The sequence below is a fragment of the Dermochelys coriacea genome, chromosome 1, assembly GCF_009764565.3.
Source record: "Dermochelys coriacea isolate rDerCor1 chromosome 1, rDerCor1.pri.v4, whole genome shotgun sequence".
NCBI lineage: Eukaryota > Metazoa > Chordata > Testudines > Dermochelyidae > Dermochelys > Dermochelys coriacea.
The window spans coordinates 335,731,068-335,744,604 of record NC_050068.2 but is presented as its reverse complement, the minus strand read 5'-3'; the positions used below and the strand labels follow the sequence as shown (position 1 = coordinate 335,744,604).

At 39.3% G+C, this 13,537-nt stretch overlaps 1 protein-coding gene across 1 annotated transcript in view; it reads right to left on the bottom strand.

Moving 5' to 3' along the window:
• The window catches only part of SEMA3A (semaphorin 3A), a 291,534-nt gene that overhangs the window by 77,476 nt on the left and 200,521 nt on the right, over nucleotides 1-13,537 (bottom strand). Inside the window, 1 exon segment of the mRNA XM_043497991.1 lies at nucleotides 6,830-6,917. Coding sequence (XP_043353926.1) covers nucleotides 6,830-6,917 — 88 coding nt within the window.

Sequence of the window (13,537 nt, the reverse complement as noted above, 5' to 3'; positions counted from 1 at the left end):
AGTTGCCCATCTTAAAAGAGTAGTTAGACAGAAGGATAAATCTGAGGATGAAGCAACAGGTTTTTAAAGCTCCAGTGACAGATTTTTCTGGTGAAGCTGAATCCCACCATAGCCAGATTTTCAAACACCCTTTTGGAAACAAGCATATGATTCTCATGCCAATTTTAGATATTTCCATAGTGGGACAGCCATGTCCAAACATGCCTATTGGATAACATTAGCGTCTTTCCCTGAAACACTGACAGCATAAAATTATCAATTGAAGCTACAATGACTGTGTACCATATGGTATTCCTGATAGTCAGGAAGGGTGAAAACATGATAGCAGAAAGGCATGGAATTGAATGAATTCACAGTGGAGATTATAAGCAAATAGACCAGTCATGCCCAGCAGGAGGTATAATCAGAAGTGAAACAGAACAACATATCATTAATTAACAATTTCTCATTCTTCTGTTTCATTTTCTACTTTTTTTTTCAAACAGGAGACAATCACTTAATTATAGTCCTTATTATGTACAGCATATGCAGCTGAGATTTTAAAGAACAACAACCCCTTTTGGCTTGTGAAAAATAACTTTGATGCTACTCTTTACCTTTCCTTTACCTTACCCTCATTTTCTTTTCATCCACTCCCAAGCAAGTCAGAATAAATCAATATAAATCAGCAAAACCAGTTTTTTATTTCTTAGCTGTCAACCAATGGGAAAGTCACTCAAGGAAAAAAAGGATTCCAAATTTAATAATAGACTATTACAATTAAGCAAGTAGTTCAACAACTTATTAAGATTTTTGTAATATTTTGCATTTTGGGGTCTCTCAGCACTTGAGGATCTCATTCAACACATGAAGAACTGTACCAACTGTTGAGGTGCAGTCACCTCAGGAATGCAACATGGCTTCCTGGCTTGTGCCAGCTCACCACATGACAATTTAACATTATTGTGGTCTGATCTGATCTGATGGAGATTGTCTTTGCCAGTGGTCATAGGTGGGGTGGGAATCTCACCAACAAGAATCTGAAGGACACATTTTACGTAGAGTTCTGAACTGGGCTAGAACTTAGCTTTTGGACGTCAAAAGGCAAGTTTTTGCTTTCTATTACAGCTACCTCTAAAGTAGGGATGGGTAAGTATGTTTCAAAGGAATAACTATTTGACCCTTGGCCTACAACTTGAACTGATTCACTAAGATATGCAAGAGTTCCAACAAAGTTCAATCCAGTGCCAACTTAAGTCAATGGATATTAGATGAGGCCCTTATTGTGGATAAGGGTGAGAGATTGGGCTTTCATGGGTAAGGATTGCTGGACTGAGCCCATTGTGTTTTAAAAATCATTTCTAATTTTTTGTACATCTCTGTGTCTCTTTGTTCCAGTTAGGATTAACTGCACAGTATTGCAAGAAGTGTGTTCTTACTATTTCCAGCTCAACCAGGAGCAAGAAGTACCAGGAATCTCACAAGAGGGGTGAGGCTGTTTGTGCGCAATTTTTCAGGTTCAGGATGACCCAAATGCTTTCCCAGAATTTGAGTTTGAAATCTAAAGCAAATTTTTGTCCCTTCTCTAGGTATAAGTATTGGGTGTTTATGCAGCCCTTCACTTTGGAACCTTGTGAGAATCACCCATGGCTATTATAAATTTAAAAGGATTTCTCATGCCATTGCTAAGCCCTCCGACCTCCCATTAATGCCTAAATTGACAGTATTTTCACTAGCAACTTTAAAAAATATTGGAATTTACAGTTCAAAAAATTTACAATAATTTCTGAAGCTGAAAAAACCCAAATTGTCAGTTTTCATTTATGTCCAGGCAGCATAAAGAAATGGATACCACTCCCTATACAGAGCAAATACATCATTTTCTTTCATCAGCATGCAGAGATCTGTGTAAGGAGCTAGGTGTTGTGAAAACAAATCTCTTTGGCCAAAAGGATTGGTGTTGACACATGTACACAAGCAGATATATTGTATATTAACTTTCCAAATACGGAGGTGACCATTAAAGTGAACAACCACTCTGTTTCTCATTGTAAATCTTTTCGATGGAACAGTTTTTCCTGATCCATTGAACTTGAAGAACAATTTCCAGATTTTCTTAGATACCAAGATTTCTGAAATTAAACAATGTTCATGTATCTTTTGTACTTTTTTGTCTTCAGCTCTTAAGGATAAAAGAGTTGCTTAGTTCTTGTTTTAGATTACTGAATTTTGAGGTTCTTGTTTTAAGGTCATGATCAATTTTAGATGTCCAAGGATGAAGATAAAACTAATGCTGGAATGGGCAGGTTACTGCAACTGATTGGAAAGAGTTCCCTAATGAAACTGGTATCAAATGGTCAGAGGACGCCCTCAGAATATTAAAGCTAACACAGAGTTAGCAGCAGCACCCTGATCACTGATGTTGCTGCAGCATGCAGAAAACTGCAGGCTTACCGGTGAGCAATTAAATAGTTTTTGTTGGGGGATTATGAGCACCTGGGTGGTAATTACTGGGCTTATGATGTAAATTGGGAAGATACAAATAGAAGGAACAGGAAGTAAAGTGGGGCTCAGCAGGTGAGGTGTGCTGATGAGGGAGGGTGTGTGGCAAATATGTCTGTGTTATGTTCTGTGTGTAGAAATGTGGAGGAATAAAAGATACAAGTGGTGAAAGGAAAACTGCTTTTTGTTTGGTACCAGGAACAGGCTGGACAGTGCAGCACACCGGGTAATGTTGGAGGCACCCTGTGACACTGGGACACTAAACGATGGCCTGACTCTGCTCCCACTGACTTCAATGGCAAAACTTCCATGGACTTCAATGGGAGCAGTTAAGCCAAATATGAAGAGATTTTGAAAATTCCAGATGGGATTTTCAGAGGAACTTAATGATTCCAATACTATTGATAGTCAGTGCAACTGGACTGTCTAACTCCTTGACACTTCTTTGAAAATCCTTAAAGCCTCAGTGTCTCAGACTAATTCGTTAGCTAACAATCTTCTCTCAGAATAGTAGAATAGTAGGACTGGAAGGGACCTTGAGAGGTCATCTAGTTCAGTCCCCTGCACTCAAAGCAGGTCTAAGTATTATCTAGACCAACCCTGACAGGGTTTGTCTAACCTGCTCTTGCAACTTTCATAGTTGAAACCAACCCTACCTTTCCCTTTTTCTCCTGTCCTACAACAGATGAAAGCAGTGCTTTGGGAGTAGATATTCCTAACACTTTCATGTATTAACATGCTCACATGCGGGTTGTTTAGTTAGCAACATATAGCTAGGAAATGATGGCTAAAGAATGGCTTGGATTCTTGAGGGCATGTTCACAACTGGCATCTACTCAGAGCAGAGTAGCAATAGCTACCTTTAATGAACATTAAAAAATAATGATTAATGTTTTCACATGGATGGAACGAGAAACTTATTTTGAAAATACACCGAAACAATTTAATAATGATGAAATGTTTCTTTAAAACATGATTGAATTTTATCCGGAAACCCTTTTTATACACATAAATGTTTCTTTCAGATGAGACAAAAATGGAAAACCCTGAATACTAATTGCTATTAAATATTGTAGGGCACTTTTTGCATATTTATCTTGGTGTCCTGCTGAAATTCCAACTTGGGCAATCACATTCTACTCACCTAAATTTGCCCTGTCATTTCTGAATCGAGAATTTATCTTTGCCTTCACTCTTAAAAAAAATCACTGTTTGGGGTTGCTGGTAGTATAGAAGCTATGTTACACCTCAGAGGGGGCTGCATTTTAGTGATGGTTGAGTGATCATTTTAAATATTCACAGAAAAAACCATGTGAGTATGTGTGGGTGCAAATTGCAATCCCTGGCCTTGAAGAAGGCAGCTGCAGCAAAGGAGATATTCACTTCTAGGAAAAGGCAGAAGAAAATACAGCTGTATCCTTCCAAAGGGCTTTACTATGGCAGTGGTCCACAAATTGTGAGGTGCGCTGCCCTCAGGGAGCGCAGAGGAATGTTCAGATGTATGTGGCAGGGCACGGGCCAGCCCCCCATGGGGGGCAAGGAATGAGTGTCACCCAGCCCTGCTCTGCTCCCCAGCCACAGCCGCAGATCTGGCCCCAGCCTCGGGCCCCGGCTGCTGCCCCACTGCTGACCCCACTCACGGCTCCTGGGCCCGACCACAGCTTTACTTCTGGCTCCGGCTCTCTACTGCGTTTCCTGCGGGGCGTGGACAGGTTCCATTATGGGTAAGGGGGACTGCGACAGAAAAAGTTTTGGGACCACTGTACTGTGGGGAAGCAATTGTGGCTCAATCAGCTCATCTTCCAGCCAGCCTGGCTCCAGCCTCTTCTGGGTCAACTCCACCCATTTGGAATGCTATATCAGCTGCCTCAGAGACCACATAGGTGCAGTGGGGGCTGTGCTTCCCACCAGATCAACTTTCTGCCGGAGGGCCACTGGCAGCGTAAGCCATTGGAAACCAGTGAGTATATCTGGCCCCCACTTCGTAATGTACTTAGGGAACTTTTTTAGTAAAATGTTCTACATAATTGTAGCATTATAATGTAGCCCGTAACACAGTGTAGCAATAAGGAAACCAATAAGAAGTCTTAGAGAAGCAAAAATTGTCCTCTAGTTTAAAAAAGGGGAAAAAATCAATCTGCCTGATTTTCAAGAGTGTAAGTAAGCACACAGATCTACTTGAAGCCTGAGTCAAAACCAAACAAGGTGCTCAGGATAATGATCTATAGTGGGGAAATATATTTAAGAGAGAGTAAAAAAATACTGAGGCAGCAAAAAATGTGACTAACCTGACAAAGTCAAAGATTTGTTAAAAACATTGAAAGCAAAGCCAAAGGAAATAAAATAATCATATTTGTGCAGGACCGGGTAAAAAAAGGAATGTGAAAGGTTAGACTCTTGACTTTGTGTGGTTGCATACCGTATGTATCACGTAATACCAGCTTGTCATCATCCCTTTTCTTTATTGAATATTAAAGTAAATAGTCAAGTCCCAGGGGAGCAGCTCCATCACAAATTAAAGTTGCTCCAGGCATTAATTTATACACCAGCCTTTTAGGCACATGGTTCTTTCCTTTTCGTTTGGAGTAAGTACAGGGTGCAAGTTGAAGCAAGGTATATGCTTCTTTCTTGTTTACAAAATTGTGTGGCCCCAGGGCAGCTCATCACCTGTGATCATTAGGGCTACCTCTGGACTATGTATTCTTGCTGTCTTTTATGAACAAATGCAGTGTAAATGGAGCATGAATGTTTATTGGGTAAAGACCTACAATTACCAATGTTTGAAAAGTAACAGAGAATATAACTCACGCTAGACTAGTTTTTATCTTAAGGAGGGTTTTGCGGGGGACACAGAACAGTAAACTTTTGAAAGCCCATTGATGCCTCCTTGAGATCTTGAGTTCTAACTACTAATCTTTACCCACAAAGACATATATCAAGGACAAAGCCTCTGTAGCAAAACCCATGAAATTTTAACTGCTCAGGTAAGGGGAAAGGGGAAAAATGCCTTTTTATTTCTTCTCACTCAACATTACACAAGGTAAGTAAAAGGAGAAGGAAAAATTAGTCATTAAAATAAAAATGGAGGCTGAGATTTTCAGTGCAGTGTAGGGGATTTTGACACACATCTTCCATTAATTAGCCACTCCTGATTTAATAATAGTTAATTCAATAAAAGATGTGTGTCTAAATCTCTTAGCCTGCTTTGCAAAACTCAGCCAGAAAATCTAAACAGGATCAATGATGCAATAGTAACCTAGGGCCAGATTTTGAAAAGGTGTTTAGGCACCTAACTCTGGTTTAAATCAGTAACATCACTTAAATACCTTTAAAATTCTGGCCCTTAGACCCTGATCTGCAACTGAAAGTAGATGGACACCCTCACCCCAGTGTCTTTATAGGGCCATCAACAACCTCAGTGGGGCTCTGTGTGGGTGTGTTCAAAACTGGGACATAGGCAGTATGTCCTAGTGGGCAGAGCAGGTGTCAGGACAGAGTATAGAAATAGAGGCCAGAGATGGAGTCAGCTGCCAAGTGCCAAGCAAAGGGTTGAGCCAGAGTCAGTCAGAAGTTAGAGCCAAGTGTCAGAGCCAGGACTGGTAGCAGCCGATGGTCAGGATCAAGGTGAAATGGCAGGAACAAGAGAGAGGCAAGGATCAGGCACAGAGCAGGAGCAAGGTGGAAGCTAGGAGTGAGGAGCAGCTTAGGAACCAGGAACAGAGTTGGATCAGGATTGCAGGAAGCAAGCAAGAGCAGGGTCTGATGTGGCAGCATCCGTTGTTCAGACAGACCAGCTGGCTCATTGCTGGCTCAAGTAGAAGGAGTAAGCCAATCAGATGGCTGCAGGCCTTGGATGCTCTGAGGGAATGTCCTGTGGGGTTTAACCTTCCAGGTTTAGTGAGGTGCTACTTCACTTTTCTCCCTTGGTGCTGATGAGTGAGAGTCAGCACTCCAGGGACCCACAACCCTGATTCAAGACCTGCTCCCTAGCACCTATAGACAGTCAGCTGAAGGATCAGGGTCTTAGGGTTTGTATGTGTAAATTCCTGAGTATCCCTTGTTCCCACTGACTTCAGCTGAAATTAAGAGTGTGCCATCTCAATGGGGAAACAAACAAAACAGCTGATATTTGAGGCATCTTTTATATAGTCATCTTATTTTCAAAACACTTGGATAAGCCATCTGTCAAATAATCAACCTGGAATTATTTTAGCATAGAACCCTCACTCCCAAAACAACAACAACAAACCCACAACCATTGTGAAATAGTGTGAAAGGGAAAATGTAGCAAACTTCTATTTCTCTATGGAGAAAGTAGGTCTCATTCATTATACACCACCGCACGTACCTATTAAAAGAGAAGCTGTCAGCAATTTGGGGTCATAGGGGCTTTTCCCTCGTCCATTTTCAAAATGCGAATCCTGCAGTTTAAAAATCTTGTCCTGTTGAGGAAAAGAAAAAGCAATACAATTATGTGACAAAAGGACACTAATATTGAGTCTGATTCAATACAGTGTTGCATCCAAGTTAGCTACAGAGGGCCAGATCCTCAGCTGGGGCAAATTGGAATATTGCCAGGGAGGTCAGTGAAGCTACACCTACCTGCAGCTAAGAATCTGGCCCAGACTGTCTGACTTACAACTAGAATGACATTGCTGAACATCAGTCAAAACTCATTCAGACAACTCCTGAGCTCTAGTCTAATCCTCATATGTTTGTAATAACTTTGCATTGCTTTCAGTGGGAGTTTGCCTGAATAAGAATTGAGTAAAGGTCTTGATGTTTGGACTTTGTATCTGGAATTAAAAAAGGTGAAGCATGTTTCACTGACCACGATACCCACATTTCCCAAGGGGAAATCTTGGCATAAATTGCAGTGTTGCATCCTGCTCTAGCTAACTTGGGCTTTTAAAGACCGGCATTTCCCTTATCCCCAGACACAGTTTATTCACATTATTAGTAATAATTTCTTTCAGTACTTTTCAATGCATTGCTTTTTAGTTCTATGAGCTGGGGGAACAGCATGATGAGATATAAACTAGATCAAAGAACACCTCCGCCAACGCTAAACAAATCCAGTCCAATAACTACAAAATAATGGGATTTCAGTACATCTAATTATTTTTCATTTGCTTAGGGCCATATCTACCAGTCAAAATAAGCACAATGTTTCTAGTTTTGCAATATGGGTAAAATCCACATCTCCCATGAAAAACCAGAATATATGCTGGGGACAGATTTCCTTTTCACCTGTACATGCCATGGACTATAGTTACAGTTGCAGTTTGCTGTAACCCCCTTTTTTCCCTTCCTCTCCCACTGGATTATAGTCAGAGGTCTCATTGTGTTAGGTGCTGTACAGATGCGTACAAAGAAACAGTCCCGTATCTTAGGTCTAATACAATATTATAGTTTAAAGCAACAAAGGCACATGATATTTTTCTTCCAATATCATAACAACCTGCCTCCATATTTTTCTCATCTTCTTTTTCTCATCCCCTTCATACACATCTTATCATTTACCTAGTCACCTCCTGTAAGGACTCTGTTTTCCCTTATGCTATCTCCCTATGTCTGAGTATCCTCTCTGATTTCCTGCATCATGGCATCACTCTCTTCTCCTTCAACCTCTCCTTTTTTGTTTAGTCTTCAAACTATGATCTTCATTCCACCACTCTGACTCTATTTCCTGACTTTGTCCCAAATCACAAATTGTAGCATATTAACTTACAAAAAATGAAAACTTGATCTGAACTTTAGCTGCACACCCCAAATCTAGTTCTTGCATAATAAATTAAAGGAATAAGCAGATGACATTATAAGTACTGGACAATAGTAACAGAAAGTGGCACTAATGCTATAAGCCTTTTTTAATACAAATGTTATTATCAATACACATTTCCTTGGGATTCTTTCATTAATGCAGATAATTGCTCAACCTGTACCCCAATGGATACATGATAATGTTACAAAGTTAGTGTCATGACAGTTTTAATATCATCCCAAGGTAATCCAGTGTGCCATTATGAGACAAATAAGAAACAGATGTGGAGAATTTTTCAATAGATGAAGGCCCTGATTTGAGACTTCATTGTAGCGGTTTGATGACACTGTGATTCCATTAACAATGGTTTATTACTTGCATAAAGGACTGGAAAATCTGGCCAACAGAATATACAGATGGTATATCCTGCTCTTGGCTTTTGGGGAATAACTCCTTTGAAATAAGAGGAAAAATAGAGAAATCCCACAGTGTTTTCATATTTCAGTTTAAATACTATGTAAAGATGTTAATTAAGTTCCCAAATTTATCAGCAAGTAATAATAACAATAAATGTATAATTGTTAGGTGACCCATTAATGTATCATTGTTAGTCGGAAGGTCTCTGGAAGCATGCTTTCCTGGAAGCATAACCTATTACAAGTAGGGCAACTTGCCCAAATACATTTAAGTGCGGAAGTCATAGTAAAACCTCACCCCTTAGAATACAAACAAGCAGTAAACAGAGTAAATTATTAAGAAGAGCTTGCACACACCCAGAAATAAGAGTAAGAAGCAATACAGAAGGATTTAGGTCCAAATTCTGCTCTCAGAGGAGCTCAGCAGCATGAGATTGGGATCACCACACATACATCTGAGGGCAGAATTTAGTCCTTAAAGCTTCTATAAAAATATGCACTTGATCATTTTCAAGAGTGCTGGACATAGATCCAAAAATGGAAACTCCGTTCAAATAATAAATAAAGGCAAGAAGCTTTTAGCGAGACAGTATGCAAACTATTGCCCTTGAAAAGTGCTTGAACATATAATTTGGAAACCTCCTGGGCTTTATAAGTTGAATGCAAGCATCACATTTTAGTGAATCAGCAAATCCCCTATCCATAAATAGCAAGAAGTACATAGTGGGATCACAAACTGTTCCTGTTTCAAAATTGTTTCAAGTCTATTATATCATCAAAGACTGGCATTCATGAAAAAGCATGCTGGTAGTAAGATGAAAATTTGTACAAGAGCAAATAAAAATCAGATAGATTTCAAAGAAAGATTATTGTACAAAATGACCTATGGACCTGATTCTCATTTACAGTAAAACCGCTCCCTTGGCTCTGCCAAAGCAAAGAGACCTAAAAATGGAGGAAAATGTAATGTATTCCCACTTTAAGGCCCCTTCCTATCCTAAATGTAAATGAAATTCTGGACCCAATATACTGACTATACAATAGTCTCATTTATTCACTATGTGAATTATAAAAGTCTTTAGGTTTGGTTTCCTGTAGATGTTCCCATGTAATTCAAGTCAACCCTAATGTAAACGAGGGGAAGAAGGATAATCCTGGAGGTAAAGCCTGAGAGACCGAAGGTGCAGAGCTTAGTTCTATTTTCCCATTGACTTAAGCTGAATAGGATGGGGCCCTTGGCTTCTATTCCTGATTTTGCCACAGATTTTGAGTATGTCACTTAGGCCAAACTTTTCTAAAGTGGGTTCATACAGTTAGGTACTTAGGGTCAAATTTTCAAAGGTATTTAGGTCTCTAACAATGCAGGTAAGAGCTTAGTAACTCCCGTTAATTTAAACAGGCCTTAGGTGCCTAACCTGCTTAGGTACTTTGAAAATCCCCCTAGACACCTACTTGCATCTTCAGGTGGCTAAATAGCTTTGAAAATCTGGTTCTTATGCTTGGTAGAATTTGGGCAACTAAATCCATGAGGCTCCTTTGAAAATCCCAGTCATAATTCAGGCCCCAATTTTTAGGCTCTGTTGATTTAAATGGGAACTGTGGTTGCTCATCACCTCTAAAACTCAGGCCACTTTTACTTAGGGCTGATCTTTAGAGACCCAATTTTGAAAAGTTTGACTTTAATTTCTCAGTGGCTCAGATTCACCTGGTTACCTCAAAATACTCCTCTAGTATCCAAGGTTGTTAGAGTCTGAATGATTTATAGTTTATAAAGCATGCAATTCAAATGAGTTCTTCACAAACAGTGCCTTTATTTATTGCTATTCATTTTTTCTGGTGTGTGATTGGTCATCTAAGTCACATGGTATGCTTCTGTTCCCTGATCAGATGAAAAAGCTGTTAAAACAGTTTGTCAATGTCAATTACCAATACTCTTGTTCACACATAAATATCTTTCTTTGCTGGTAATATTGATGGTTCTTAGGAAGAAAGGCACTCCCCAAATCTCTGTGCAATTTAAGTGAATAAAGAGGGACACAAGCATGATCAAACTGAACAACCGTTTGAATAAGAATAAATGTTTGTGAACTTTGTTTTTTGCATATTTGTACAGAATAGTTGAAGGGTCAGTTTGCAAACCTTACTCACTCTACCTGTTCTATAACTCTGCCTAAATCCTGACTGTATTAAAGACAAGAAGAAGAATTTGTTTAAATAAATGAAATGACCATGGAACCCCCAAAGAATTACTTATACTATTTCTCTGTACAAGATGACCTAGCAAAAGTAGCGTGATCAGAAAAAAAGCACAACATGAATGTCATGTTAACCTTGATTGATTAGTAAGACACCAAAAAATCCCATCTCAGTGGCATACCAGACATTAGATACCATCAAGAATATTGAACAATTCTCAGGGACACTGAGAATTAGAATCCCTTTGTATAGCAACATTCTGGGTGTCAACTGTAATATATCACCTACATCACTGTCTGCTCAAACAGGATGACCTCTGGAAACATAAGTGCTATACAATGATTGTCTGTTCTAGCTGAGCTATTAAGTAGACAGCATATGTAAGCATAAGAAACACACTCCTAAACCGATACATACAATTGAACTATACAACTTAAAAGTCTCAGTTCTTTAAGTGATTCCCTCCCCGGTCTCCTTATTTCCATAATAAATTTAGAACAGGAATAATGGAGTTCCAATTGCTTTAGCAGATTCTACTACTATGTTAAATAAATTATCGGGCCGATACTTTATTACATGATTGTGCTAGTTTTCTTTGGTTATTTTAGCAATCACTGCTTTCCCCCTTTGTCTTCTGGATTTCCTGTATGTTATTAGACTGTGGTGAGGTCAAGGCATCAGAGGAAATAACAGCAGTGTTAACTCCTAGACCCAGTGTTTATGAATTACTGAACATCAGTGATGTCATAGTAATAAATCTTGCCCCGTCTCAGTCTTGTCCCATTGTAAATAAATGAAATTAACAAAAGTGTTGTTATATGCAGAGACTTCTAATGAGAAAGAAAATGATAGCACTGAGGGAATGTTTGTAAAATTCACTTCTATAATTAGGGTTCAGTAAGATTTGGCAGTTGTTCTGGGAAATTTCACGTCTGATTTGGGTGTTGAATGTATCCTGGACATGTCTACACCACACACACACACACACACACACACACACACGGTGATCAAACATTTGTATAGCATATGTAGACAGGGATTAAGTGGAGTTTGGCATATGGCAAAGATTTTCAAATGTAGCTAGTGATTTTGCATGTCTCATCTGAGATCCCTTGGAAGGCACTGATTTCAGAAAATCGTAGTAACCTCTGAAACCAGCCCCTCCTACAGCGTGCCTAACTGAACACTTTAAAACTGAGGCACTCAAAATCATTAGCCATATGTCTCCATTATGTTTAGCCTGTCTGCTTTATTCCTATATTTAAATTACTTGGTATAAGAAGAAAATTCTGAACTACCAACAAAACGGAGGCCAATTAAATCAACAGCTTGACTGCTTTCCTGAATCAGGGTCTAAGTGGGTAATAAAATGATCAACAAAGGTCCAGAAGACATATTGTAAGAATTCCCCTCAAAGTATGTTCCAGGAAGGGCTCTGTGGAGGTGCAGGAGCGGCCACTGATTTCACAATACCACAACTCGAATGAGCAGGAAATCCCAGTAGGGATTGGGATTGCTGTTCCATCCCATGAGTCTGATGCACCACCCCTGTGAGGGGGTGAGTTTGGAATCCTTGTGGTCTATCTTTGTTTTGAGAATGAATTCCATGCACCACAACCCCTGCTTAGTTTACTCAGATTTTGTGTGGGGAGGTTGAAATTTACCTTTGCAGAAAGTGCTTTATCTTTGAGTACACTTTAATATAACTGCACTGTGTGTAGCATTGGGCATTACAGAGCTCGATCCATCTATGCTTAAGTCAATGAAATATTTCTTGTCAGATTGGGCCCTAAAACATGATTCGTGGATTTTAATTCCAGGTCTACCACGCACGTCCTGTGTGACCTTGGGCACTCTCTTAACCATTTTCTGTCTCAGTGTCATCATCTGCAAAATGGGGATAAAGTACCTACTTCACTCAAATGCCATTGAGAGAGACAACTGTCTGAGAAGGCTGGAATGCAAGATACCATGTGAAAGATTATCACCATTGTAACTCTGACAATTTTGAATGATAGTTTATCTTCAGTCTTCATTCCCTACAGTGATTTGTCATATGAAACCACCCAGTCGTACCATGGTCTAGTTTTACCTATCTTTACAATGGAAGAATTATGTCCCCAACACATTAAAAGCTGATATTGCATAAAAGAGAAAAATACCTTTGAAATGATTAATTCTATTGTGTGCATGGAGACGTAAGTAATGGTATACATAATTATAACCTCTCTCTGTCACAAGTTGCAATTACTCCTTACAGCAGTATTTTTAAGAACAATGCAGTTTTCTAGTACAGGTTGGATTTTTTTGCAATAACAAATATAACGAATGTGGGTTTATTCCCTCAGTGAAACCAAAATGTTAAGGACACAGAAACTGATGTATTTTAGTATACTTGATTCAATGTTATTGAAAAACAAAGTTCACATTAAAAGACAACTTTTCTGTTCAGCATCTCACCTGGATTTCCATTATTCTTGACTCCCCCATACAGAAAAGGTCATTGAGGCTGGCAAAACTAGGTAATGCACTTTCTCTACATATTTATATCTGTACACACACATACACACACACACACACACACACACACACACACACAACACACACACACACATATGTAAAACAATCCACAGCATCAGTGGCTCAGATCAGTATCAAACCAGATTATTTCCTTTGCTGA